The 27,979-nt window shown below is 51.7% G+C and overlaps 9 protein-coding genes across 9 annotated transcripts; 4 read left to right on the forward strand and 5 right to left on the reverse strand.

Annotated features, from left to right (window-relative positions):
* Window positions 1–1,045: 1,045 nt before the first annotated feature.
* CLUP02_14285 (uncharacterized protein) lies at window positions 1,046–3,775 on the forward strand (the record flags this gene model as incomplete). The annotated part of the gene is made up of 10 exons (XM_049293216.1): window positions 1,046–1,088; window positions 1,129–1,180; window positions 1,219–1,336; window positions 1,573–1,595; window positions 1,699–1,718; window positions 1,763–1,984; window positions 2,053–2,453; window positions 2,532–2,878; window positions 2,975–3,304; window positions 3,391–3,775. 10 exons carry the CDS (start codon window positions 1,046–1,048, stop codon window positions 3,773–3,775), a joined length of 1,941 nt encoding a protein of 646 aa, XP_049150362.1.
* A 31-nt stretch (window positions 3,776–3,806) lies between these two features.
* On the reverse strand, window positions 3,807–6,580 carry CLUP02_14286 (uncharacterized protein; the record flags this gene model as incomplete). The annotated part of the gene is made up of 13 exons (XM_049293217.1): window positions 3,807–3,932; window positions 3,972–4,323; window positions 4,408–4,458; window positions 4,515–4,605; window positions 4,706–4,816; window positions 4,867–4,973; window positions 5,042–5,195; window positions 5,450–5,535; window positions 5,724–5,868; window positions 6,122–6,164; window positions 6,222–6,288; window positions 6,407–6,508; window positions 6,558–6,580. The coding sequence occupies 13 exons, from the start codon at window positions 6,578–6,580 to the stop codon at window positions 3,807–3,809; spliced, it is 1,458 nt and encodes a 485-aa protein (XP_049150363.1).
* Window positions 6,581–7,001: 421 nt separating this feature from the next.
* Window positions 7,002–10,225, reverse strand: CLUP02_14287 (uncharacterized protein; the record flags this gene model as incomplete). The annotated part of the gene is made up of 2 exons (XM_049293218.1): window positions 7,002–9,851; window positions 10,154–10,225. The coding sequence occupies 2 exons, from the start codon at window positions 10,223–10,225 to the stop codon at window positions 7,002–7,004; spliced, it is 2,922 nt and encodes a 973-aa protein (XP_049150364.1).
* A 2,003-nt stretch (window positions 10,226–12,228) lies between these two features.
* CLUP02_14288 (uncharacterized protein) lies at window positions 12,229–13,434 on the forward strand (the record flags this gene model as incomplete). Its single annotated transcript, XM_049293219.1, has 1 exon — window positions 12,229–13,434. One exon carries the CDS (start codon window positions 12,229–12,231, stop codon window positions 13,432–13,434), a length of 1,206 nt encoding a protein of 401 aa, XP_049150365.1.
* A 203-nt stretch (window positions 13,435–13,637) lies between these two features.
* On the reverse strand, window positions 13,638–18,227 carry CLUP02_14289 (FHA domain-containing protein; the record flags this gene model as incomplete). Its single annotated transcript, XM_049293220.1, has 10 exons — window positions 13,638–15,711; window positions 15,763–15,914; window positions 15,966–16,048; window positions 16,103–16,162; window positions 16,219–16,319; window positions 16,372–16,448; window positions 16,708–16,962; window positions 17,019–17,289; window positions 17,340–18,080; window positions 18,136–18,227. The coding sequence occupies 10 exons, from the start codon at window positions 18,225–18,227 to the stop codon at window positions 13,638–13,640; spliced, it is 3,906 nt and encodes a 1,301-aa protein (XP_049150366.1).
* A 233-nt stretch (window positions 18,228–18,460) lies between these two features.
* CLUP02_14290 (translin family protein) lies at window positions 18,461–19,333 on the forward strand (the record flags this gene model as incomplete). The annotated part of the gene is made up of 3 exons (XM_049293221.1): window positions 18,461–18,642; window positions 18,694–18,711; window positions 18,766–19,333. 3 exons carry the CDS (start codon window positions 18,461–18,463, stop codon window positions 19,331–19,333), a joined length of 768 nt encoding a protein of 255 aa, XP_049150367.1.
* A 2,443-nt stretch (window positions 19,334–21,776) lies between these two features.
* Window positions 21,777–22,665, reverse strand: CLUP02_14291 (RTM1; the record flags this gene model as incomplete). Its single annotated transcript, XM_049293222.1, has 2 exons — window positions 21,777–22,414; window positions 22,467–22,665. 2 exons carry the CDS (start codon window positions 22,663–22,665, stop codon window positions 21,777–21,779), a joined length of 837 nt encoding a protein of 278 aa, XP_049150368.1.
* Window positions 22,666–24,000: 1,335 nt separating this feature from the next.
* CLUP02_14292 (isopenicillin-N N-acyltransferase) lies at window positions 24,001–25,499 on the forward strand (the record flags this gene model as incomplete). Its single annotated transcript, XM_049293223.1, has 3 exons — window positions 24,001–24,013; window positions 24,272–24,378; window positions 24,441–25,499. The coding sequence occupies 3 exons, from the start codon at window positions 24,001–24,003 to the stop codon at window positions 25,497–25,499; spliced, it is 1,179 nt and encodes a 392-aa protein (XP_049150369.1).
* A 455-nt stretch (window positions 25,500–25,954) lies between these two features.
* CLUP02_14293 (uncharacterized protein) lies at window positions 25,955–27,834 on the reverse strand (the record flags this gene model as incomplete). Its single annotated transcript, XM_049293224.1, has 9 exons — window positions 25,955–26,066; window positions 26,150–26,172; window positions 26,229–26,500; window positions 26,549–26,697; window positions 26,773–26,831; window positions 26,956–27,255; window positions 27,313–27,514; window positions 27,676–27,738; window positions 27,794–27,834. The coding sequence occupies 9 exons, from the start codon at window positions 27,832–27,834 to the stop codon at window positions 25,955–25,957; spliced, it is 1,221 nt and encodes a 406-aa protein (XP_049150370.1).
* Window positions 27,835–27,979: the final 145 nt, after the last annotated feature.

Below are 27,979 nucleotides of genomic sequence, written 5' to 3' on the forward strand. Positions count from 1 at the left end.
TTATGTAGAAACTTTTATATGTTTGTGGCACTCGAGCCAGCTTCACCCTGACTTTTCATTTGCGACTGGGTTGCCAGACGAGCAGCCGGACTACCTGTCTCAGCCGTTTGACAGGGCGCGCTGAGAAGGTGAATAAAAGGTTAGAGTGGGCCGGTATCGAAGTCCTGTAGCTGAGTGCCGTTGTAGAGCATCCGAAGTTCAATATGGCTTGTAGATCGCTGTTAAACTTCGCTTCATGTTTATCTTTCAAATTCATCATTTATTATGAATCTCAATGTAGAAGAGGGAAGTCCAAGTGTAGGTGGGATCTGGTCAAGTGACCATCTCGAGGATCTTTGCGTTGTGTAGAGTGGTTGGGAGGATGGATTGTCAATCTTGGGCATGGTCACAGTCCCTTATTTTAAGTACTAGGTAACTGATGCCACAGAAGTATCATTCTGTCTGAGTTTTGTTTTCTTGAGGCTACTGAGGTTTATTGTGAATTTAGATAATTAAAAGGTTATTTAACAACCCTGAGATCTCGAGGTTTGATTCAAAATAATATTTATAGCGTTAAGTAGACGCTGTAATAGTGTGACTATTCGATATGTAATTGTGTAGACTTTTTTTTTGCCCATTACTTTAAAGGGGCGGAGGCGCAGGCGTGACCATCTCGAGGGAGAGTTCGGGGTAAAGGTCCTGAGACGAAGCTAGTCTCTTGGCCGTGATGCATTACGAATGCACGCACCTCTTGTCAATCTCGCTCCGATGACCCGAAACCGAATGCTGTGCTATCAGTCTGTGTGAAGCCGCACTAAATGTTGGCTTTACCACGTTGGACACATGCGAAGCAGGATGAATTATATTTAAGAGCATATCGGAGTATCATATCGGGAAACCTTTCGTTGGCAGTGGACGGGGTGGATTATGAGTCGAAGCATCTGCTCTGAAGAGCTAATAACCCCATAAATACTTGCTGCCTACATCCTCCCGGAAATGTTAAGACACCAAGTTGTGTAAAAACTAGTGACATTGCGCCTGTCTACCTAGCTTACGTTTGGTCGTCATGTCAGTCAGTGTGCCTTTCCAGCTGCCGGCTACGGCGGAGAGTCACCTGCGCCACCAGAGAAAACGATCGACCTTCCACAGGACCACTCAAAAAGCAATGGCATGATCGAATGGACTGTTGGAGGGATGATCTGTGAGCCTCAGGATGCGAAGCTAACATTATATGATAAGACACAATCTCCGCATTCACGCCTTCTGCCAGCTTGGTTACTTCATCTTTCTGCGCTTTTTGTACAAAGCGGCTTTCAATGAGCGGAATACCCAGTGGCCTCTCTCTGCGTTGTACTCAGTTCTGATTGATATATTTCATTTCGGGGCAACCCCCACCCCCCGGGCGCCTTTTCACTTATTAATCATGGCAGATAGGCCCAAACTGAGGCTTCTTTTGCCATCCACTGCCACCGGAATACCAGCATTGATTCGTTCCGTTAAGACGAAGATAAATAGGAGCCAAGTTTTAACGGCCTGTAATGGAAAGCACTCCAAATCGCCATTTGTGACTTAAACATAGCTAATCCTTTCCAGCCTGTCGGAAGCGGAGAGTCAAAGTCAGTCACGCACTTCTGAATCCTTAATTTCCACTGTTACTGGTTTATCATCTGTCTTTAGGCAAGCAATTATTCTTATAGAACTTCCAACTGATTGTTACAGTGCAGTGGCACCCGGCCAAGGTGCCTCAGATGCACGAATGATAAGTGTCCATGTGTGTACCCAGCCCCAGAGGGACTTTCTGAGCGGCAGGCCCAGAAGCAGGCACTTTTTCGCACGTCCAGAGCCTACCGAAGCGCCCACAATGTCTTAAAGTTGATCCAATCGAGCGAGGACAGAGTTGTTCAAGACCTTGTACAACAATTGAGAGACTGCACGGACCTTGATGATACCATTGAGTCGATTGGAAATGCGGATCTTGTGGTTAAAGGGGCAGACGAAGAAACCCGTGAGATTCTCCATGAGTGGAAAGACTTCAATCACTGGGAAAGACTGCTCACTATTTCTCGCCCATAGAAAACACAGTGTCTCAAAATCTCGGTCCAAACCTCGGCGCCACGAATCAAGAACCGATCATAGATCCACGATCAAGATCAGGATGTCCAACAAGTCTATCAAACGTCAAGATGCCGCTCAGCGAATTTAGTCTAGCTGACGGTCAGAGCTCAGGGTTCATTGACAACTTGGGCTGTTGCAGTGTCTTGCCTGTCTCTCGCTGGACAAATGTTTCGGACGACGATGAAGCGCTGACCAGCCTGCTGCATCTGTTCTGGACCTGGGACAGTACATTATCCAATATAGTCGACAAGGGGCGTTTCGTTGCAGACCTATGTAGCGGTGGTCCTGGGCTTACAATAGCAAGCCAAAAGGTGTTTTGTTCTTCTTTCCTCGTCAACGCCGTCCTCACTGTATCCGCTGTAAGCTACTAGATATTCTGTCTGCTTCGCTACTTCGTTCGGCTCCGCAAGTATCCTCTGACACTGGTTCGACCCTAGCTGCACTCAGCCAGAAGGTGTTACGCCTTCGATCCAAACGCTATCGCTCTCGCCCGTCTTTTCGCAGACGAAGCGTGTCAGTTGCTCAAATCAGAGAGACGCGTGGGTTCCTTGACTTTCTTACAGGGAGCATCTATTCTCTGGTTCGTTACCTGCAACGAGAAATCTCTAGTAACATTTGGAACTCATGAAAACCTTCCGAAATTAGTCCGGGAGGCATGGTCAGAGTTGGGCTTCGAAAAGGGCGACTTTACTGTGTTTAACTTTTCCGACATGGGCACACCAAGTCAAATGAGGGACTGGCATACTATTTCTCACATCAACTGGGGGTTTTACTGCTTTTTCATGTATGTTCATTCCTCCGGCATACGAGCTCTCCATAACCTTTCAATTTGATTCTCTGAATAGCTATATGTTTGGCTGAAAGTGTCGCTAACCAAAAGGAAATGGGTGTACAGGGAAGCTGCCGAGTCAGTTTCAGCGAAGTTCTTAAGTTCTAAGCCGCTCGTCACGAAAATCATTGACAATCAAAGTCACTGGCACGACTTGCGCACACCGAGCCCAAGAACTCATATCTTCGAGGCACCCTATCAATTAGAGGTCTTTGGTTTGAAATATTCCCTCTACCAAATCATGGAAGAGTCTATCAGTGCGGTTCCGCTAGACCCTGCACGTTGTGTTGCGGTATACAGACTTTTGCATCAGTGGAAACTAGCCTTGCCGGATCATCTCGATATGGGCAATAGCATCGCTTCATCGGTTCTTTCACTCCAGTGAGTCTCGTCGATCAGTCTCATCGTATTGCCTGGTTCGCTAGGTTCTCGATAATGAGTTAGCTCGGATGATTAACAACCACAAGTGTGAGCTACGAATCCATCGCCTTGAAGGTCGTTACTATCTACGAAAGTAACAGTACTACGCCTTACCTGGACGGTTGGGACGCCGGGTCTCTTCAGCTCCACCACGCAAAGTCTATGGTAATCCTTCTCTGGACTTATCGGTGTCTTTATGACACCAAGTTCGATCGCTGGGCCGCCAATCAATGCTCCGTTGTGATCCGGATTCTACTACTTGTGTACGCTTCGAATATTACATTATTCGCCATATACGACATCATAAGCAAGGCTCACTTTATCCTGAACGAAATGGCGTACGTCGGAGTCGTCGGTCATGCAAAGGAGCTGCTGGAAGACATCGAGATGGAGGCTCGTGGCCTGAACGTTTGTGTCCCGTCACACGGGTAGAGGTCGAACAGATAGTGAAAACGATGCTTTTCTACGGCGTTCTTGGCTCCTTTTCGGTGATTTGAAAACTAGGGATATGAAAATTGAAGGCAGGAGCATCTTTTTGTGAGGTTGAACCCATTTGCTCCATGCCGCTGGCTCGTTGGGAGGAAAACATCTTGTAAAAGTCGTTTAGGTGCTTTCCCAGCTAGGCCACCTGAATTTCGTTGTTTGCGCCTTCACTGGGAGACAAGCAAAGAATTTTGGAGGCTCGATGGTGGGCACCGATCTCTCGGAGATTGAACAAGCTAGGATGAATTTCGGACTTCGAGTACTTCTGGGAAGCCTCCTCTGACTTTGGATAGGTCCTATCGTCGTTCTTTGCCAACCACTGCACTGTATCGTGAAATGTTCGAAAGTACTGGACGGATTCTTCGAAAGCCGCCTTTTCGGTTTTGATCATCTTCTGCAGCACATGGCTGGGCTCGAGCCGAGTAAGGTTATAAGTCACCGAGGACGCTTGTTCTTCGTGACCATCGTAGAATGCGATCTGGATTCGTCGGATGTTCCTCAGAAATGGCAGCAAAAGTAACAAAAGTAAGTAGTGCCCCGCCCTTAAAAGGTGTTTGGGCAACCCTGTTAGTTTTCAGAACCCCGTTGCATTCGACCACGATCCGGGAAGACACGAATGGCTTGGAGCGAGTCTGGCCATTGGCGGTTAGCATGTGGCCCCAAGGTCCAATGTCACCCAGAAACGTACGTGATGACGCTGGATCCGATCATCAGATCCTTCGAAAATAATGTTTGCTCAATCTCACGGCGCAAGTCAGGGTGAATTTGTCGTAATTTGTCTTTAGCCACATGGCCATGTTGTGTGGCAATGCTCTCAACCGCCTCTCTCGCGGCTTTGATACTATTCGGAGTAGCCATCGCGTAAAGGACGGGCCAAACCGCTTCTTGAGCCGAATGAAGGCAAGCCGAGGAGGGGAAGTGCGATACAGGTCCAAAACAGGTTGAAAACTTCAGAGGAGATCAAGGGGTTTTCAATGTGAAGGAAAGCACCTACAGCTCAAGTAGCGAAGCTTCCTGCGTACAGTCTACCCCTCATCGACAGGTTTCTGAAAAAGACTGGAGGCTATCCAATGGAAATTTTTGCATGTACTCCTTAAGCTTCCCCGCTGAGGTTCGCGCTTCAGATAGTTTGAGTTGGACAAGCGGCCTTGGGCAAATTATCACCTTGCATATGCGGGAGGCCAACAATCGCATCAACCAACCCGACAGGCATACAGCGCCACCAGGAAGAATCGGATGCGCTCTGATTTGATCTTTCCCTCGATTGTCCCAGTTTCGCACATGCAAAAGCACACCTTTTCAGTCCTATCGATGAACGCGATGAAACATGAGTTCAGCGTCACTATGAAGGATCGGTTACCGCTCCAGCCTCCACCGGGTCATACAGCCCGACCCGATACGCAACATCTAGAGACTCAATACTGTAACCTTTAGCTTATCGAAGTTTTTCTCTCAGGTATATAGGCGTAGACATTATCAAAAGGGGAAGAGACATCATGAGTAGTAAAGCACCTGCACGATGAATCAGGTAGGTTGGCATAGTAGTCATGCGAGGATAACGAGGTGTTTTTAAGGACTTTGATATAAGCACCAAAAGACCACTACTGTTCCAGGGAAACCAACCGTGAATTTGACCCTGGAGCTGGTTAAAAGTCGATGCCCATGATATATGGGCAGCACGATGCTTTAGCTTGGCGGTCGTCAATCTCCTAAATCAACAAAGTGTTCTTAGCCTTCAACGAGATCTACCCAGCAACACCATCCCTAATTACCAGTTGCATATTCACAGACAAATACCACCCAACAGCAGAATAAGATCTCAAAAGGCTTGAATCACTGCCCTAATCAACCCGAATCTGCCCCTCAAGTCTGCTATTCCCAACGAAAACAAACGCACGCAAGCCCCCGACGAAGGTGGGCTGTCTTCGTCTCCAGATTCTCATCTGTGAGTCCCTGTAAGGGTCGCTGTAGATGTTGCCTTGACATGATCTTTGCACAAGCCGCCATCGATCCTTTAAACAGGGGATTCCACAATACAATTCCTGTCGGTCAAGCAGATTCATGGCTGTTAGCGACCGGGGTTCCGTGACCTTGGACCATTACCAGGAGCATTGAATGGGCAGGTAGAGGTGTCAACCCAGATTGGACAGCAATATTTACTTGAAGCTCAACTTCTAGACTATCCCTTCCCCGGATTTCGGTCTTACCAAGTCTATAATTTAGCCGACGCCGCAGCGTCTCAAATGATGGACATTCAAGCGACCTCAAAGGGGAAACTTGACTCTTGATACCCACTCTCCGGTGAGACCGTTGAGAAGACCGCCGCCTCCTTTGAGAACTAGCACATAAAGTGTCTCGGTCCATCCCTTCGGACAATGGCAACCTTATGTCTCACAATCTCGCAAATTCTCCTTCCCGTATCATAATCTCCAGTGTCTAGTACAACCAACCACAGAGTAAACCTCGTGGCTGGCGTGGCGTTCGATTTTGAACTTAGCTCTAATTATACCTTTAATGCTTTCGGCATGTCACATAGAGAACTCAAGGCACACTAGATAAAGTTATCGCCAGGTCTTTTACCGGCCTTCTTGGCTTGAATTTGCTATGATACAGATCGGCTTCGCCACTGCTTGGGCTTTGGACCCGTCTCGTCTTCCTCCCACTGTCTCGTTCTTCTGTGCTCTGCTCCAAAAATTCGGGCAAGAGTCAACAAACGTTTCCCAAACCAAACCTAAGCGCGGCCATGAAAGACATTGTTCATTCGGCCCGCCCCTTTATGTTCCGTTGTTTATATGTAAAGTGCTTTGGGGTATCTGTTGGTACACAAAAAACAGTGTGACAAAGGAGAGAGAACTAGAAAGAAAAAAGTAGGTATAATAAAAGCAGTGTGTGTATGCGGCAGGTCCCTCGTGATGGCCCCTCTGAAGGGACAAGAGCCGATGCCGCCGCCGATTGGGATGAAACCTTTTCCCTGTCTTTCTCAAAGGCCCTCCCATGGACAACAAAAGAAAACGCCGTGGTTCCGACTTATCCCAAACCTGGACTGATTCCCCCGTGCTATGCAAGAAAAGTAAAATGTTTTGTAAGGAAAATTATGTGTTCCGTGAGTGGTGATGTTGTGCGATGCCGCCGCAACGTCCAGGCCGCGACGATGAGATCCGGTCTGCTTCGTAGATTATGTTGTTGTGTTGTACTTCTTTTCATCCGCAGGCAGCTCGATGCCGCTATCGCGGTCCTGCGGATTGCTCCAGTGGGGCGACAGACTCCTCGGGGAATCTAACGGACTGCTCGGTAATGAGGTTGTGAACTCATCCTTCTGCCCCTTCTCTGCATCTTCGTTCTCTTCAAGGTATGCCGGCCGGAGCACCCGCGGTGGTAGCTCCACGTCGCTAGGGCGGACGTTGTACTCGAGGGCCTTCTTGCCTTCCTTGATAAGCTCCTCTGTCCAATTCAAGCATCTCTTGATGCTCACGTTGATCTTTTGGCTGTCGACGAGCAATTCCCGATGTTTCGAGAGATCCAATTGCAAGCGCTTCTCATCCCGAGTCCGGCGACGCAGGTCTCGTTCCGGATCCTCCTTGGGACTTGATATTGACATTGAATCCGTCTCGGAAAGCTCTGAAGACTCAAACATGGAGTCATCCATATTTTCCTCCGCCTCCTCCTCGCTGAGATCCGACAAGTCCAGTCCTTCAATGCCTAGGCCTGCAGGAGTGGAGTCGGCAGAAGTCATCCGGCTCGACCCGCCCGAAGGAGGGACGGACAGACGTCCGGACCTTGATAGCCTCTTGTACCTCCTGAGTTCTGCCGTCTGCTTCCGCAACTGCTTTTCCAGCGACCGGTTGATTGCCTCGAGAGACGCGTTGGTGATTTCAAGATCCTGAACCTTGCGCTCTCTTCTCGCGTTGAGAACCATGTCGTTCAAGGGGTCTCCGTGAGATGACTTGGTCGGGCTGTGAAGGTCTTCGAGGTCGTTATCCTCATCAGCCGAATCCTCCTCTTCCTCTTCCTCCAGATCGTCTGCTGCCTGTATTATTGACGCAATCGTGATCGGCTGTTGCGCAAAGAAACTCGGTACTGTCGGAGACGGCAATTCGGAGGGCGTCGATGTTTGTGAAGCCATGAATCTGGACATGATCATGGCATCTGTCGCTGGTGCCTCTGATCCAACCTGACTTGCCACCTGTGAGAGCGTGTCGGTACTCGTCCTACGCTTATGTGACGGCGGCGCGAGCGGCGGAGGGCTAGTCATGTGGGCACGGCCAACAGTGTGAGGCGGCATGCTATTGCTCTTGACTAATGGTGCGGACGTCGGAGGTTGGGATGGCTTGTTTGGCGATATCGGTCGCTGGGCCATAGGGAAGCCGTTCGCTGAACCTGCTGATGTCCTATGCAGCTTGCTCGACGCCGAAGTGACTGAGCCCGTCATTGATGCTGCGGATGAGGGCCGGAAACCAGGCTGTAGATTCGGAGCTCCATTGGCGTAGAAGAACTTGCTCGATGGTGGCTCTGGCGCTGGCGTAAGTTGCGGAGAGAGGGACGGTGCAAGCGACGGCGCCAGGACAGGCGTGAAACCAATACCAGGTGACGTAGGCCTGTTCTTTTCGACAGCACCGCCGTTGGCGTACATGAAAGTGGAATTTCGCTGCTGAGGAGCTAGAGGTCTGGGCTGGGCTTTGAGAGGCTGAGCTTTCGGTTGAGAAGCTTGCGATGGTTTTGCCTCGCTGGCGTAGAAAAACTTGGAATCGTTTGCATCGTTCCTGCTGCTTACGCTTGAAGGCGGGCTGAAGGTGACGACCTGTCGTCTCGGAGGCTCGAGTGTCGGCTGGCGATCCCACTCGTTCCTGTCCGGGTCCGGAGTGCCATTCGGGGTTGTGTTGGTACTGCTCACACGGCTCTGGCGACTGGCGGTGCGAGGTGTGATGTTATTCGCGGCGAGGAAAGGCGCAGGGCTCGTGAGGTCGTCCCTCGCACCCCCTCCATTGATGTGCGGTTGTGTGGGGTAATTTGTGTTGTTGTTGCTTGTGTTGTCGTTGCGGCGACGACCCATGGGGGTGACGACCGGGGGTGAAGGTTTCGCAGCGACTTTCGGGGTCAGAGGAGCTCGACCGATTGCCTTTGCGCTGAGGGAAGGCATCGCCGGTTGGCTGGAGGTCGTGCTGCCCCCTTTCTCGTAGGGGGGCATGGTTGGTGTTGAGGTAGCGGAAGCGGACGCTGGTGATGTGCCGATTGTGGGTGACGGGGTAGGCGAAGGCTTCGCTCGCGCGGCGTTTGCAGGTCGAGAGGGGTTCAGGACATTTTGGTCTCGTGTGCGGAGGGGTGTGCGCAAGCTGGAGGACAGGGCAGGCGGCTGTCGTCTCGAGGTTGAGGATGGCGTCGACGTTGGGGTTGTTGCGGGCTGTGGTGCTGGTGTTGTTGTCGGCGTTGAAGAAGTGGTGTTGGTGGGAGGTGAAGGTGACGATGTTGTGTTTGGGCCGGCGGTGGTGGTGGTTGTTTTGGTGGTGCTGGCACTGGTGGCAGCAGCTGTGATGCGTCGGGGCCCGTTTATCGTTGGTGGGCCAGTGGCAGCAGCGGTAAGTGGCCGTGGTGGTGGGCGTGTGGTAGTGGTCGCAGCAGTGGCAGCGGCGGTAGGGGTGGGCGAGCGATCGACGGCGGCGGGATTGGTGTTATTAGTCGATGTGGGATTATTTGTGGTTCGGAGCTGGGCCGCCGTGGGTTTGCGGTCGACAGCGACGGCGGCGGGCGACGATGTTGCGGAGGTTGGAGCAGTAGAGGCACCAGGGCCAGAGGAACCCGAGGGAGCAGCCGATGGACGGGGTGATGTCGTTGTCGTCGTCCCAGGTGGTCTGGACGAGTTGGATGATGGACGATGAGCAGATGCGGCGGGGTTGATGCGGGTGGCGGGTGAGATGGATGGTCTGATGTTTCTCCTAGTTCGGGACGAGTCGGGCGTTTGCTTGCCCTGCTGAACGACGAGATGTTTTTGGTGTTGTTGGAGCTTATTGTTGCCCTGCTGCTGGGGACGCTTGGTATTGGAAGTGGTGGTGGTGTGTGGATGAGTGCCTTTCAGTGGCGGCGATGTCAATGAATCGCCGGCGTGCCTTGGTGAAGGTGAGGGAGACGGAACCGAGGGAGCAGTCGAAAGATTGTTGTTGCTCCTCCTGCTGTTGTTGCTGGTGTCGCTGCCACCGCCGCCGCCAACGCCCACGGAGGAGAGCGCTCGCATTTTCTGAAGGGGTAGCACCTAGCCGTGGCTGCGGGTACGTACCTGCAGGTGCGGGTGTGCGGGTGCGGTTGCAGATGCTGGTGCTAAAGATGAGGAAGTACCTCCCCCAGGGAGCGCTGCGAAAAGGAGGTGGTGGTTCGGGGAAAGGTACTTGACTGTGGTGCTCGAGACATTGGACGAAAGACCTCTGTGCTGGGACGTCCCTGGCGGTGCTTGGCTTCGTCCCTGGCCGTCTGTGTCTCTCTCTCTTGGACTCTGGAGTCTCTTGGAGTCTTTCTCTCCCGGTGTCCACCCCTGGCCCGGGCTGTCCCTTGGAAATTCTGGAAATAAACCTGAAGAAGGGGGGTCCCGCGCAAGGCCAATCTTGTCTGCGGTGTGTGCAGTGGGGTTGTTTTTGAGGGGGTCCCTTTTCGAAGGCAAGGTTGGGCGAGGGTTGTTGAAGAGCCTGTAATTCCGGTACGAGGCACGAATCCACGATGCGGTGTGTGTCGAATATCGCTACTGTTTCTGATCTCTTTTCTTTCGGTTTTCGTATGCTCTTTTCGTGTGTGGCCCGGCGGTGGGAGAATTCCGTCGGTCAGAGTTGCTCGGTGTGGATAGGAGGGCCAGAGAATGAGGTTGTCGTGTGCATGTGTCTGTCTCTGCCTCTCTTTCTTTCTTGGTTCGTATATGTTGTGGGTGTGTGTCTTTGCGCCTTGTTTCGTTCCAGATGATTTCAAACGAATAGACTCGATATCAAACGTCGTTGCGATTGAAACATGCGTTCGTGATCAACAGGAGTAATGCCGGATGTGAGACATGTGCCGTCAGGTGCTTAAGCCTAGAACAAGCGTAGACGCGTTCAGGTTAGAAAGAAACGCGGGAATGAAGATGAGGGGGAAGAAGGAGGCGCGAGTTGAAGAATGAATGTCATTCAAAAGGGTGAGGCAAAGAGCAGAGACAAGGAACCATATGATGCCTGTCCGGAACGAGACGATAATTACGAGAGATGCAGAAATGCAAAATGACATCGTTATTCTGCATCGTTGACACTGCCAGAAGAACCCCAGCTCGGACTCGCCTCGATTTGGGGGTCCGTAGAACAACGGGAAACACAGGAACGACAGGAACCACGTTCACGACCGCGGCCCACGCTTCTATTATTGTGCCGCGTCTTGTGTCCTTCAACCTTTGGTGCTATAGTCTAGAGACTGTGTGTTGTGGTTGTTCCTGCATCCATTGACCATGCATTCGCGCTCCTCCTATCGCCATCCTTCCCCATCATTCATCTCGATTGGCATTTGTTTATTCATGCGTTGCGGCTTCAACACAACGGCATCCTGCACAAAAGACGACCATCAAACCCACCAACCCTGCCTTGTCTGCCTCGGCACCCAGTCCCTGTAGGTTGTGATCGGTGAGGATTCGAGCAACAGGCAGGGCAGGGCATGGAGGGGCGGCCAGTAGGTTCCCCTAGTCTGCAAATGGTGAGTGGTTAGCGGGACCCGGCGGCGGTGACATGTCACCTTTCGATCTTCTTTGCTTTTTTCCCTTTTTTCTCCTCCCCTCTCTTGACTTTTGGTGTGGTGTGGACCTGTGAATGGTAGTGTCTGGCTTATTTTTGTTTTGGTCGGCGTCGGGGTCCGGGTGGTTCCATCTCGTTTATTTTCTTTTTTTTTCTTCCTACCCGTCAGACCGTGTCCCGAGGGTCTGGCTGGTTGCCCGGCTCAAATCACCTTAGCGTTGAGTACGTACCCTTTCTGCACCGCTTACCTCATCATTCTCTCTTCCCTCCTGCACACTGCACCTGAATTGCGCACCTCTTCACTACCTTACTGTACAGTACTGTACCCGTAGCGCGTCATGCTACTGAACAGCCTGAAAAAGGCTCGAACCCCGCCAGTGAACCCCGTGCCCCCCTTGTCGCTCAGCAGCCCGCGAGCTAGAGCTTGCACCACTCAGCGGCCTCGGAAAGCCGAAGTCAATGTTGTAGCCGCTGCAAGCTGACAAAGATTTCCCATCTTGCGCAGAACCTCCATGGGAAAGAGGCACAACCACAACCGCAGCTTCCATATCTAAGTATTCAGCCACAACCTCAACTACGCTTCAACATCTTCTCTAGTCCTTTCCTTCAACTTCTCTTCCTCCCATCCCATCACCTCCGCCGTGGCCAACGGCCCATCACCGGGTCGCAATCATGGGCTACATCGGCGTCTCCCTCATCCTCGCCTCCTTCGTCTGGGTCATCGTCGCTCCTCCGCCATGGATACACCCCTTCATGCCGCCCTTCCTCCTCGCCTGGCGAAACGATACAAAGCTCTTACCACCTTCCTCGCGGTCAAAATCCTCTTCTCCTCCACCGCCAAGCGACCAACATGAGTCAAAGACGACGGCCTCCTCGACAACCACCACGAATAGGCACGCACCCGAGCCCTCCACGAAGGAACAGCCGCGCGATGCCCCTCCCCCACCAACGCTCAATCTCCCCGATGACCCCGTCGACGCACCGGCAACGGCACCGGCACCGCGCAAAACCGGGACCGCCGTCTCTATGCCTCCTCCTCCGCCAGTCATCCGCCGCTCATCCCCGAATCCTTCCGCTCCGGCGCCGCCCACGGTAACCGAACCAGAAGCTGAAGAACAAACAACACCAAAGGCAACCCCCGCCGCTCCCGCCGCACCAGTACCCTCCTTCAATCTTGAAGAACCCTCAAAGGCAATGGCACCGCCCACCCTCGGCGCACCACTCTCTTCAGTATCTTCCTCTTCCGGCTCCACGCTCGGCAAAGGAAGCATGCCGCCCCCTCCTCCGCCATCAACGACTTCAGCCAACATGATGCCGCCACCAGCCCCAACACCCCGCGGCCCAGTCCCTCCCCGCCTAGCCGCCTTCCCAGCAATGAACTCCCCCCAACGCGCCCGCGGCCCCGTACCGAACCGCGGCCCGGCACCCGGAAGCTCCTCCCTCGGCTCCTCCCTTGCGCCGCCGCCAACGCACTCCGCAAAGGCCCCCAAGCCAACGCGCAAAGTCATCCTCACGCCGGGCCACTCCCCGCTCGACTGGGCGCGCATCTCAGGCCCCAACGCGGACCTGCGTAACCTTCCGCCCTCGACGCCCTACCTCAAAGTCACACCCTCGATGCTGAAAAAAATGACGGGGAGAAAGGGGAAGGATGCGTGGATGGCGTTGGGTGGGAGGGTGTACAACATCACGCCGTATCTGCCGTACCACCCGGCTGGCGAGCCTGAGTTGCTGCGCGGCGCGGGGCGTGATGGGACGAAGTTGTTTGGGGAGATTCATCCCTGGGTAAATTACGAGACTATGCTCTCCGCGTGTCTCGTGGGGCTGTTGGTAGATGAGGAAGAGGGCTCGAAGCCGAGCGCGATGGACGAGATGGACTGATGTACATGGTCTGGTTTCAGGCTCACATAAGATTTGGTCCTGAGAGGCACATACAAGCAAGATGCGGCAGTAGACGCCTGTATTCAAACAGGTCGAGCCTGTAAGCAGAATACGGATAGAGAGATACCCCTAACAATAGAAGCAGCGCCCGTCGCGAATGCAAGTCATACATCATCATTACCACACTCCCTCCCTGTGCCGCCTTAACGCCTCCGGCCAAACTTGAACTTGAGCTCATCTTCGCTGTCGTCACTATCCGCAACTTCAATGACTTGCCGCGTGGCCCTCGGCTTCTTCGCTGGCGGCTCCTTGGCAGGTTCCGGCGCGGCCCTCTTCCCGCGAGTTTGTCTCGTCGACTGGCTCTGCGTGGTGTTCTGTGACTGCGTAGCCGTCGTCGCCTGCGTACTCCTCAACCGTGACGCCGGCGTCGGCTCAGGTTCAGGTTCAGGCTCTGGCTCTGGTGCGGGCTCAGCCTGGGTATCGGGTATGTCTTCATCCTCTTCACTGTCATCACTCAAGACAACACGCTGTTGTCGCGACGTAGGCCGAGACACAGCTGCTGGCGGTGGCGGGGGCGCAGGCTCGTCCTGGGCTGTGCCGCTCTTCTGGCTCTCGTTGCCCTTCTTCTTGCGCTGGCTGTCGTCCTCTAGCCAGTAATCGTCTCCGATACCAAATTCCTTGGGCTTGACTTGCGTCAGGGTCACGATGACCTTTTGAGGTGGCCGCCCCGTGAGTTCACCCCGCGGCTTGAAGCGCTTGAAATTCTTCCTCCCGTTCCACCGTGGATCCCACCTGCCATTCTCATCATCTTTATCGTGACTTCTGTTGGCTGGTGGCTGACGTAGAGGCATCTCCTCGACGATGTGCAACCGGCGGATTTGCTCCAAGTCAACATCGTCAGGCAAATTGGCTAAATCTTCCTTCTCTGCCTTGAGACGGGCCTCCATCGCTTCCCTCTGCTGGCGGGCGACGTCTAGAACGTCAATCTCCTTCTTCACCTTCTTGACCTTGGGGGCAGGCTTTGGCTCCGGTTCCGCGGGCTCGGGTGATTCGTTTCGCGGAACAGGCTCTTCTCCGGCGGCGATCCTTCGCCTTTTCACTGCGGCAGCTGTCGGGATGATATCCTCAATGTCATCGTCCTGCGCTGCAGGGCGTTTCCTTTGGGATCGTCTGTTCGTATCTGGTGATGGTTCGGCTACATCGTTAGACGCGTGCGCGTCTTGAGAAACAAACAATCCTTCGTCCCCAGCTTCGGCCTCGACCGATTTGCTCTCAACAACTGAAGGAGTGAAGGCGTCGTCATCATCATCATCCGCGTCAAATCCAGCAAAGCGTCTCGTCGGTGCCCTCCGCACCCGACTTCTGGTAGCAGAAGGCTGAGGCGCGGGCGCAGACTCTTGTAGCGTATTCTGTGACGTAGTCGGCTGATCTATATCCATTGAGTTGGAGTCAACTCTTGCCACCTCTTCTTGCGGTGTTGTGCTTGACGGGCCCTGCGTCGGGTCCATCTCCAAAGGCCGGCGCAATATGCTGGCATCTTTGATGAGGATGGCCTCGAGGAACTCGTTTTGTTCGATGGGTCTGTGATCAAGTCGGAGAGAGACCTGAGTGAAAAAGTCGGCATACCAATCCACAGCGTCACCTTTGTTCGGTACGAAGCGGACAACTACGACACCTCGTCCTTCGCTACCGTCGTCAAATGAACCGAGGCCTTTCTCGCCAGCTTCCGTTTTAACGTAGAGAACGAAGTCGTCCACTGTTGTTGACTTTGGATCGACCTTTGTGTATAGAGCCTTGCCCTTGCCGTTGGTGATAGGCGCCAGAAGATTATCGAACTGTCCCTTGTCGTAGAAAATAAAGGTATACCCCTCAAAGATTTCCAAGCGGGCCTCGTCCGGCGCATACGCGGATGGAGGCCTTTCGACAGGCTCGCCACCACGAGGAGGCAGATGATTCAACGGATCTGGCCAGTTGCCATCAAAGTCCGTTTCCAAAGCAGAGGATGCAGTAATATCGTCGTCTTCTGGAGGTGTCGCGGCCGCGACAATGGCGTCCACGAAGGAGTCTGCAACGATGTACCTTCCGTTGATCAGCGCCTGCAATCCCTTGGAAGTGTTGCGCTTCTTTGTGACAACGTGTGTTGTATGCTGAATGTTATAATCCGCCAACAACTTCACGTCGAGCTGCTCAAGGTCGACACGCAGTCGCGAAAAGGGGTCGGACTGCATTTCTCGGCTTGAGAAGCTGAACGTGAGCGCCACAGGTTGCCAGGTCAAGCTAGAAGATCGTCAGCAAGCTTCCCGCATCTTCGAACGACAAGACCCTTACCGGAACATGTCAGGGCAGCCACCCATCTTAATCTCTGCTGAAGCTGCGGCCACGACATGCTTCTCGCCCTTGTATTTGTGCCCGTCTACAGTCGTCCCGGTCTTGGTGCCCAAGTCTTCGATTGTGACGGTCGATCGGCGGGAGAGATGTTGCTAGGAAGATATTCAGCTATTGCACTAGCCGATCGCTTTACGCCTACGTACGCTATCGCCGTCGGACACATTGTCGACCTCGATGGTCAGATGTTTGCGCGAGATGGTCTTATGAGAGATGGCCAGTTGTCCGGCTGCAAACCGTCAGTGAAGTTCGTGCAAGGTGTTCAACCAGTCATAACCCATACGTTCCGAGTCCGTTCGGCCGAAGAGATATCGTTTGCCTGGCCGGAGCCAAAGCCGTCGCCCTGGACATCAATCGCGTCAGCATTTCGCACAATTAGTGGGGTAGATTGAGATGTACCTTCGAAGACATTACCGTCAGTCTCTAATAGCCACATTGCGATCTGTCTACGGAGGAAAGCGCCGCGGACTGGCGCGTGGTCCGGGTGCTGGCTTTGAAGCCTAGAATGTTGCGCAATGCGACGGGGTAGAGTTGGGGTAGAGGATGGGTGACACGCGTTCCATCGCGGGAAAGTGACGCCGGATCACGTGTCCACTTTCAGGCAACAACCACACCCCCTTTGAGCTTCCCTTTCGGTCTTCGCAATATCAGTCAAATACCTCTTGCATGCATTTGAGATTAATCCAAAGGATTGTGAATTGGCTTAGACGAAATTTGGCTCAATGGGTGTGGATCAAGGCTCGACAACATTCACCGATAGACCAAGGTTACGCGGGTATCAAGTCTGGTTCACAATGTGATGGGATCTTTAATGTTACTAGATCTTCGTCTCCTTACAACATCTACATCATCTTGCGGATATTATTGCTTGGCTTTGACGCCTGTCACCAAGGCTGTTGAATCGCCATCGCTGACCATGATGCCCAGGATCCAACAGTTAACGAGGAAGAATCCTACGGATGACGCGAATAAGCCTGGGAAGAAGGTGCTAATGCCCAAGAACTCTAGATTGAAGCCCTGCTGTAACCAAGCAGCCTGGGACACAATCCACAGGCCCAAAGCAGTCGCCCCGAGCTTCGGGTTCTTGAGAAACGTCGAGCCGGGGAGGTAAATGGGCAGGAAGACCATGTACCACAAGAAATACTGCTCGAATGTTAGCCACAGCTTGTGAGACCGACTTAGTGGCAGCTTGCTCTTACCTGGCTTGTACAGACTTTGTTGAAGGTCACGAAAGCAAAGGTCTGAGCCATCATCGAAGTTGCAAGGTCCCTCTTTGCTAAGATGACCGGAATGAGCACTGTTGACAGCAGGATCTGTGGGAGAAAGGCGATAGATTCAATGCGGATGGTAGCTGTGGAAGGGAAAGCGGACGTCAAATACAATAGCACGTTGTAAGGGCTGAAGTTGTGCCTGTGGTCGATCCTGGTGACGTGGTGGAAGTAGGTGTGCGCCAAGAATGGCGTGCCATAGCTGTGAGGCGGTTAGCACTGCCCGGAATAGCCAGCCACTTGGGTTCTTACATAGAATACATGGCAATGTTGAGTCCCATGAAGGTCGCGAGACTGACGGCGGCCAACTTGACTCTCTCAGCATTGACAAACTTGACCAAGGCTTCGCCAATAGTCTGCGTCTGGGCGGGATCTGCCCCCTTTCGGCCGAGCATCTCCTCATCCATCCACCACACAATTGCTGGCGCATAGATGAATGGATATATCTTGAAGTGGACTCCGAAGCCAAGCAACAGCCCAGCCAGCGTTATCCGTCTTTCGAGCACAGCCCAAAGCAGCGCCATGACCAACACACCCAGGAGTCCCTCCGAGCTCCCACGGGTGCTGATCGTTGCGACCATGGGGTTCAGCAGCCAGATACTGGCAAACTTCAGTGCTCTCCCCATCTCCACGCCACGTCTCTCGAGAATGCGCACGATCAAGAACCCGGCCAGCAAGTCAGCGACCGCGAAAACAACCTTGCCGAATGAGAACCATCCTTGCCACGCCGTAGGCACAAGCATCCAGGCCAAAAGTGGCGTGTAGCGGTAAGTTTCGCGATCGTAGGGTGAGCGCCCTTGAGCAGTGAAGCGAGCGGCATCGGTGAAGACCAGATAGTCAATATCGGTGTACTTGACGGCGGAGTTGGCGTCCTGCCACAGGCCGTAGTATAGCATCGCCACACGGAGGAGCGCGGCGGCGCCGAAGAGCGGCACGGGCCGGAAGAACGCGTCGAGGCCGGCCATGCTGGAATATGAATCGGGTGAGATGTGACTCGCCGCAGAATTGTCGGCTATCTAATCAGACGGTATTATTCGAGCGGAGTTACCCAGAAAGCCATTGAATATGCCCGGAAAGAAACGATGCGCTGAAGCGAATGTGAGTTTCGGGGGTTGAAGCTTCAAATCCCCATGTTGCCATGATGGGAAATTTGAGTGACGTGGGCAAAACCGGCCAGCCCCTGGACCCAGAAGCCCAGATGAGTGTGCTGGGCCCACACCCCGGGTGCTCCATCTGCCGACCCCACTAAATTGAATTCTGACCCTGCACGACCTCACACGAACATCACTCCGAGTCACTGACTTCATCGACGGCCTCACTTTTTCCCGACCTCGCATCTCACCAACACCGTCTAATTGTTGCAGTAATTCAGGATGTCTAAGCGCGACCGGGATGGCAACATGCGGACTCATGAATCCAAACCGAAGCCGGCTGCGCCCGAGTCTCAATTCACCCCCATGTTCATGAAATTCCGCGATGAGCTAGATCAGCACCACGATCGTAGGGAGCGCATTGTCAAGGCATCGAGAGACGTCACCGCGTTGAGCAAGAAGATGTGAGCATTCAACAATTCGTCTGGAATGGGACTTGACTAACAGGGATGCAGCATTTTCACCTGCCAAAGGTGACTCCCACCGATCTCACCTCGTTCTCATGCCATCTACTAATACTGGGCCAGAGTCAACAAGTTGGGCGACCTTCCAAACTTCGCCAACAAGGAGATCGAAACGCGCATGGGCGAGATTCAGAAGCATCTCACCTCCATTGAGAACGACATCCAAGGCGTCAACCGCTACCGCTATGCCCACTCTCTCCGCTGCCTAGAGGAGCTCGTTGAGGCCCTTTCCTTCTCCCACTACCTCCGAAACCAGACCCTCATCAGCGAGGAAGAGACAGCAGCGGCAGTCCCAGCCAACGTCTCAATCACCGAAAACGACTACATGTTTGGTCTCTTTGACCTCTTTGGCGAGATGATGCGTTTCGCTACGGTGACCACTGCCCAGACGGGTCAGCTGGCCGGCATAGAGGGCCGCAACATTCTGATGGATATCCATGAGCTGAGCAGCTGCTTCGAGATTCTTCCAGAGATTCCGACAAGAGACTTCAGGGGCAAAATGGAGGTGATGCGACAGTCAGTGCGCAAGGTAGAGAAGCTGGGCTATGGCTTGGCGATCCGGGGAACGGAACGGCCAAAAGGCTGGGTGCCTGACATGAAGGAGGACTTCGATCCTTCTTCTTTGGAATGACATCGATAAACTTAGTACTGAACTAAAGGTTATTACGGCGGTTGACATGGTCAAGGAGAGGTAGCTGAATATGTAGATCAGAATTCTGTAAACATGGAGAGCATCGTTCGTCTCATTTGACAAGATTTAGGGGGCTAGCTTGACCGAAGCCCTATTACTCCGCCCACTGCGATGCAGATAATCTCTGCGCACTTACATAGAAGAGATATTTGGGCAACTTTCCAAGTTGTACGCCGACTACCTTGCGACGACTCCTCTGTCGAGATTTTGGTTTGCGATCTCCTACACTGTCGTGCCTATCTTTCAATTATTGGGGCTCCAATATCTTAATTTCCTTTCGATTCAGTCTCCAATAGAAACCTTCACTTATCACGTTTCGCGAGCGGCAAGTTCGAGCTCTGTGAAGCATTGCGACTCGCAAGTTGTGCAGAAGTACAAAGTAGAAGTGAGTGGGATAGTCGATTGCTAGCAGAAGCCTCTAGTCAGTTGAGCTTCACACAGGTTCCCGAGAAGACATATTTGTACGGAAATCTACAGCGATGGGTATCCTCGAATTTGTAGTCTCGTACAGTATCGTACGTTCCAAACCTAAGCTCATGCTACGCACTAAAAACACGAAATCGTTCGAACGTTGAAAGAAAAGTATTGGCTATTGGAATCCCATCGAGGATGTCACATGTGGACTGAATTACTGGAAGAGTAACACCTCTTTCCTCACTCCCGGGTGCTGAGATTGAAGCCGAGGTCATTGCCAGATTGCAATCCGCTAATTTGGCGCTGGCTGGATCTGACGCGACGAAAGAAGCCATTCTCTTTAACATCCACCAATATGACATTTTGCACCTAGCCACTCACGGCGACTTTTCGGAGGAGTTCTTAACACTGATAGAAATATCTGTTGCTAATGGAAAGTGCATCTCTGTTGAAGACTTCACTGACTCAGGCATGGATCATGAGCTCGTTGTTATGAGCGCCTGTCACACTGGAGGAGTGTCTTATGCCGGTGGTGGGAGTACCGCAGGATTTGCTACAAGTCTGATTGCTTCTGGCGTGAGGAATGTGTTAGTCACTTTGTGGCCTATAAATGACAACATTACAGTCATTTTTATGAGACGCTTCTATGAAAGCCTCGCATCGGGTCAGTCACTGAGAGAAGCCTTGAAGGCAGCTCAGTCAGCTATTTTTCAGGCGCTTCCGCGGGCAGTCGAGATAGAGTTGGCCGAAATAAGGGGTTTACTTGGGAATGGCGAAAAGCAGGATACTGAGAGAATCATAGCACCGCTTGGAGGCAAAAAGGGTCATCTGAACTATTCTCAGCCGACATATTGGGCGGCTTTCGTTCTGATGGGGGCTGACTTGAACGTTTCTGAGAGCCCCGAGGAGCACCATTCAGAGTCGGGTAGCGACACAGAACACCGGCATAGACCTGTGTATGATAGAGCTGATCCAAGGACTATAGGTGTGCAGTGGAGTTAGGGATGGAGAGTTAAGACCTGAGCACTATCTAGATTCACCTGAGAGGATCACAGCAGCGGGAGGAATCAGAATGGATCTTTCTCAGTATCCGGGAGGTGCTTTTTGGCTCTCCAATGTATCCCATCGACTGCGGTTCGACATTAGTACAAGCAGGTTCACTTCTTCTTTAACTCAATAATACCTCAAGTGAGTTGTCGAACGAAGAAAACTGCGGGAATAGGGTCGGATGAATGTATAACTACCTAGCCTTTACTTTTCCGATAAGAAAATCCATCACAACAATCCCAAACTACCTAGAGAATATTCTCAATGATAGTCGAAACGTATTCGTGATCCGACGTGAAGATGACTTGGATGACAACTCGGATGATGAAAGCTGGCTGTTGGCCTGATTTTACCTGATATCGTTGTAGGAGGAACTATAACAAACAGTAGAACCTGGTAAAGCCCACCCATCTTAGGACTACGTCGTTCCGCTGTTTTTACCACACATGGCCGATTACATGAGATGTAAGCGTAAGACTGTCTCTGAGGTGCTTCTCCATGGATCTTGCATTCTCATGAGCTTAGCCCATTTATCCTCCAAATCTTCCACTTCAATACTGGCTTCGCTGAGTTACTGAAACCTTCACCGGAAAAAAAAGGAAAATAATGCCCTCCGTGGCATGTTTTCAAATAACATTAGAATTGACTTGACCTCATGTCCTGATAAGCATTGCCGATTCCGCGTCTACTAACCCCGTCTCTAAGTGAAACAGACGAGAGCGTCTACTTAAGCTAGACATTGAGGCGTGCCAAACTCCTTAAGGACTTGAAGTGAGGACTGAAATCGGCCAGCGAGAAGGCCCGTAAGACCGACCTAACGAAGCAAACTCCCACAAAATGCCTTGATTCACAAGCTTGACCCCCCCTCACATATGTGACAACCCAGCACCAAACATCGAAGGTTAGGCCTATGCACGATAGCTCACAAAGCCAGATCCTCTTTAGGCCTCAAGCGCTCTGGGAACCTCCAAGCGAAGAGCAACGTGACGAGATACATAAGAAGGGAGTCGAAAACGTAAAGTGTCCATTCGTGGGAAAGAGAGTAACCCGTATATCCCTGAGCGAACTCGACAACTCTGAAGATCGATCGAACCATGATGAGCAGACTGACGGCATAAAGCATGTAAAGGCTCTGTTCCCATGGGATTAGGCCGTCCAGGGAGTCGGGAGTGGGTGCTTGTCTCATTCTGCGGTGGAAGACGACGGCGATAGCACAGAAGAGGCCAAACATGATGATCTGGACAACAAGGCCGATGATGACGATCCTCTCACCCCAAGTCGCGAGACCGGGCTTTTGGATCACCATCATACCTGAAGCGCCTCCCTGAATTAGGAAAGAAACCAGATCTCCAAGGACAAACGTCTTCGTCAATTTGGCTGGTCGGATCATCGAATATTTCTCGGCGTGCATACTCGTGATAATTCGACCGAGGATCATGTAGATTGAGGCGGCAAAGAGGACGGGTGCGATGATGATGAACATGTTCTGGATGGCGAACGTCATGATTCTGTCGGTCTTGTCGTGGGCGCTAGCGCGTGCTCCATATCCTATGACTTCAACTTACTGGGAGTCAGTACATCGAGGTTTGTCAAGAGCCATTGCGCAACTTACAGAGGCATCCTACTGCAAAGACGATGCAGAAGCGAGCACGAGTCCTCCAGATCTTCCAGCTGATGTAGAGGGAAGACAATAGAAATAGAATGAGAAATAGGATCGCCGCAGGTTTGCTCGGGAGATAGCGCCAAAGGTAGGCTCCTCCTTTGGTAGGCTTAACTCCTGGCACTGGCGCGAAGTAACCATCCGTAGACATGGCTGCAGGCTAACGAGCGTCTGGTGATTCGGAGCAGAATGTACGAAAAATTACAAGAAACTTCGGCAAGAATGGCGAGCAATGTTGAGGGAGACTGCCGTCAGAAAGGACTATCTGGGAATTCGAGAAAGCAAAGAAATGGACGGGTATATGTACGCCGAGGAGCGAACGAAGCTGTCCACATTGTAAAGACATGCCAGTACCCAAAAGAGAATTTCGAGCTCCACAAAGTCTTGAAAAATCTAAGCCTCATTAGCTCCGTGTTTGCATATTTTTTTCTACTCTATGCCAGGCCGTGAATGCTCGGATAGAGTTGCGGTTGAACGGGTTCGGATCGCTTGGGGTGTGGGGCATACGGACCCGAGTCGGGTGGTAAAGGATACGCGGAACAAAGCATCAACCCGAGCAGCTTACCCGAGGGTTTACAGCTCGGGTCGATAACGCGCATACGCTCATTTCGACAATTCAATAATATCTCTCCCCAGAAAGAATCTCTTATCATAATGCAGCCTTGGCTTTTGCAAACGCGTGAGCAGTGTGAAGGGAAGAACAGCAAAACCGCTGCCAACATGAAGCAACCTCGCTGAGAAAACACGCCTTCGCTATTTCTTGGTGCCGGAGACTTCTACCGTCTGCTTTATTGCAGCACTTGCAAAGTCTCACCTTCAAAATGAGGGTAAGAACATCAAATTACCAAAATCTGTATCAAGCTGTGATACCTATGCGGATGATCTGAATCTCCAGGTCAGTTAATGACATCAGCAGTATCTAGATCGCTACTTCTCCTCCAGTGTAAATGGGCGAAAACGAAGAGAATACATAATACTGAGCGTTTTCGTTCTCTTCCAAGACCCATGAGCCCGGAAATTTCCAATCAGATCCTGGGCATCACGGACACCCATTGCACAAGGGGTCATGTGCAAGAATGAGGCCACTGATCGAGAGTTCGAGATCCAAAAAGAACCAGACTTTTGCCTTGAATTCGGTGCATGAAAATTCAGATGCTAATAACATATGATTTGAGACTCAAGTATGACATCCTCAAAGATTGACGTTGTTTCCGAGACTACATGAGTTTTTATCAGTGTCGTTCTAAGCGCCGGAGTGGGCAGAAAGTTCCAGTTGATTTGCCCCAGGGGCTTCCTTGACTCTTTGAGGGGTCTGACCGAACATCATTGTATTCAGCGTTGTAATATAATGAGATGTCGAAGGCTCTCTACTGAATTGGTGGTCTGTTTGGACATTCGCAGTCTGGAAGGGTGAATGTACATACGAGGCAAGGGCAGCCGGCAACTTCGCGACACAATACCTAGGCTACTACACATTTTACAGAACATGTGGTATTGCGGTAAGTGTTGTATGGGCAGGTGGTCAATTGATTGATGTTTTAATTGGCCTGGGGACGTTTGATATCATTGGTTGAAACTGTCGGAGATTAGCTACTATCGGATGAAGATGCAAACAGCAAGGGAGCTAATGCAAACGTGTAGGTAGGACCGTATCGAGGATGTTGAGAGCCGGCGAGCCGTCTACTGTTTGCCACTCCGAAGCCTGCATGAGATAGCCGAGGAGAACCCCGCATCACGAATGTAAGACCACCAAAGAGGGATCCAACTATCGACTCTGCATCCTCATCTCAACAATGGCAAATTTCGAGCGAGAGAACATTCTGCGAGGATGATTGACATCACTGTTGCTGGAACCCATCGAGAGGTGAGTGATGCGCCTGATTGCTTTTTTATGTGCCTGAGAAGCTCACCTTCGTGTCAACGCAGATCGGCTTTGCTGTAGGTCGTCAGGCTGCGAAGCAAGTTGCTGGGTCAATTGCCTTCTACCGTTATTTTTTCAAAGACTTCAGCGGGTTAGAGTGGTCCACAGTACAGGTGAAGACCCGAGAGTTTGTGCCACACCTCAAAGCCAAGTTTCCCTCATACTATGAAGAGATCGAAGGGATAGCAGAAGGTGCTGCCGTGGACGTTCTGGATGTTGTTGCATTGAACATACGAAGCGAGATCGCTTTTGGTCTCTTCGAAGCGGAACCGACAAGACCCACGTCAACTACATCAGTTGAAATGGCAGTGGACGGATGCACTGCACTAGGCTGGAAGACTCCTGGAGGGTCTACATTCCTCTCACAGAACTGGGACTGGAAGAACGAGCAAAAACCAAATTTGATTATCGTTCGCGCCAAACCGCATGGTGGGCCCGGCATCGATCTGCCAGCTTTCCAAATGATCACTGAAGCAGGTATCATTGGGAAAATTGGATTCAACGAGCACGGTGTTGGATGTCTCCTTAATGGGATCCGCGCGAAGGGCGTCAACTCAGAGCGTATGCCAACCCACTTTGCTCTGCGGACCATTCTGGAATCCAGGTCAAAAAGAGAAGCCCTGAAAAAGATAAAGAGCGTGGGGTTAGCTGGAAGCAGTCACATTCTTCTCGGCGACCACTCAGGCCCTACTGGCCTCGAGTGTACCAGCGTTGGGTTTAGGGAGCTGCCGGCTGATGAGTATGGTCGTGTCGTTCATGCCAATAACTTGATATTGGATCATGAGGGCGTTCTTGAGCCACTCTGGCTTGTAGATTCACCGAAACGTACTGCCCGTATGAGGGAGCTAGCAACGCTAGATGTTGGCGAGAACGCCGGCTTCAAGTCCTTGCTAGAGCTTTTCAAGGATGAACAAAACTTCCCAAGCTCCATCAACCGGAAGCAAATCGGAAAGAATGATTCTGGTACTCTTTTCAATGTGGTGTTTGATCTCACCGAAAGAAAGGGCATTATTTCCATTGGTCGGACGACGGAGATTGAGGAGCAGATCGAAATTGGATTCTAATGTCGTATTCTGAACGTGCCTTGAATTTACTTAGAGGGTCTCTGGCCAGTATGCCTTGGCTTGTATTTTGTTTACCAACATGAAAAAAGGAATAGACTTTGGCGACACTTTGTGTCACTCTAAATACGTAATCGTGGATCGCGTCACAGTTTCGAGAACTATTGCAAATACCATCAAAAGTCACAGTGGTTCGAAGTTGCGCATGGGATGCGGGCTCACAATTCTCGTTGTTCAACGTATCGACGATTACAGATTTCGTTTTACGTACATATTCTTAATTGGACACCCACGCTGGGCACATCAAGTTCAAGAATCACAATTCAATGCTTTCCCTCGATACCGATAGACCGGGAGTTTACTAACGTAAAAGGATGGCATGATCACGCTCGAATGTTGATCTAAGAAACCAAGCCATCACTCGTGTAGCAAGACGGCGTACAATAGACTTGTCCAAATCACGTGTCGGCGTACTGTATTTGCAATGTTGTGTATTTGGTAACACCTAGATCAGAGACGATAAGGACGAAACATCGGTACGCACTGCTAATAATGAAGAAGATGACCATCCTCGAGTTTCACTTTCATCTGCTCGGGTTGTGTCAACACAATTAAGATGCTCCTTGTCTCTCGATTCAGCATGCCTTTCTGACAGCCCTCTCGTCCTTTCGAGACGCTGAGTCGTGCCATGACCTTTCTCCACCGATGTTAACGCCTGCAGTTCCACCTCACATTCACATTGGTGCTACGGCCGTTCGAGGACACTTGAATACGAGACGTCCGCTGAAGAGATCTGGGCGGATCGCCACGGAAATCGCAGACTTGCCGCACTGAGTTGCCTCCCTTGGAGTTCCCGCCGGCGCTGCGGCACTGCTGCTTTGCTTGCTTTGCGAAGCTTGAATCGAAACGACTGTCAAAGTTGGACCGTGGTTCCACAGTACAGGTGCTTGCGTAAACGCTGGTAGCACCCAAAAGGAAGAACCAGAACAGGATATTGAAGTTCACTGACGTGATGTTAGTACTAAACGGTAAGGAACAAGGAATTGCCTTACTATTGAATTCGAAAAAGAGCCGCAATGATATGTTGTAGTACCCGAGTTGTGCGTTGATTTGCTGACAGGCTGCTTGTTGGCCAGAAGGAGAGAGGGAACGGAAATTTATATGTGTAGAATTAGTATCCAGGTCGTCCATGGAGAGCCGGCTATGTTTTACATGGCAAGGGCTACATAGAATTCAAAATCCGCGTTTGGTCACGCCCGATTGGGAGCTTTGCTACCCATCATCATGTTTTCCAGAAGCTGTTTCCTTGACCTGGTCCTGAGTGGTCGGTCCGGCCTATCCAGTAATCAGATCCGTGACACAGGATTGGCCATCATGATCGGTTTCGTATTCGAGACGACCGGATGGGCAAAGCTTAACCATGCCGCCAAAACGGAAGCTTAGCCTTTGCGGCGGTGACAATAACTTCTTGCCAAGCCGCTATCGGTAATTGGTCACAAGCTGCGACACGCGCGAGGAGAGCATACCTGATGAACAAGGCTATTGAATATCGACATCCCGTTGTCTGAGAACTAGCTAGGAAGGCTGAAGAGAGGATTAAGCTTGGTGAATTGGAATGTTTCGTCGCAGTGTCGTGACAGGATTCCTTTGGAGTTTCTTCGCGTTTGAAGTGAATCGCACCATCGCTGCAGGCGCGGGTGCTGCCTCCGTTACATCGTCTTAAATGTACCGCGCCTGTGGGAGACTTCGGCATTGTGGTCTGGGGAGAAAATCCCATGCATTTCACGCGTCACCAGCAAGAAGACCTCAGTGTCACCGAACCATAAAAGCCTGGGTAGTCTGTCCAGTTACAGTTGACCCGGATCGTCAACGAGTCAACGAATTTTGTTCGTGATCTTGCCCCCGCTATCATGTGGGAAATATTGAGTCGTCGCGCGGTCAAACCAAAAGTGTTCTCCCAATTGAGGTCGGAATCGGAGTCTTGGCAGCTGAAGCTCCGCCCATTGTCTTGGATTTGACTGACATATAATTAGTGATCTACGAACTATAAGATCGCAATATACCCCGCAGTGGTGTGGTGACGCGCTAGCAAGCCAGCTACGGGTCCCTCCGGATCGACAATCAAGATCGGAGAAAAAACTCTCTCTTGGCTCGATTCCTGCAAACCCTCCCGGCTCACCCAGTTCCGTCAATGGTCCGGCCGTAGTGCGACTCGTGCTGTAGCCACGCCTGTAAACCTTTACTTTGAGAGTTCCCCATGTCCAAGAACGGGACGAATGCCAACGACCAGAAGCTACTCTGGCAGAGGCCGAGCGGGAAGTTCGATGCGGGTTGGCATTTCGACAGTGCCGATCAACGGCCGGCCGGTGCGCCTCGAAACAAACTCACGTCAAAACTAGGGGCCTCCTGGGAAGAGCATACTTAGAGTTCTGAATGGCGGGGCTTACGCGCTTCAACGATAAACGCAACCTCGTGCACTTATC

This window comes from Colletotrichum lupini, chromosome 7, assembly GCF_023278565.1.
Source record: "Colletotrichum lupini chromosome 7, complete sequence".
In the NCBI taxonomy this organism is placed as follows: Eukaryota; Fungi; Ascomycota; class Sordariomycetes; order Glomerellales; family Glomerellaceae; genus Colletotrichum; species Colletotrichum lupini.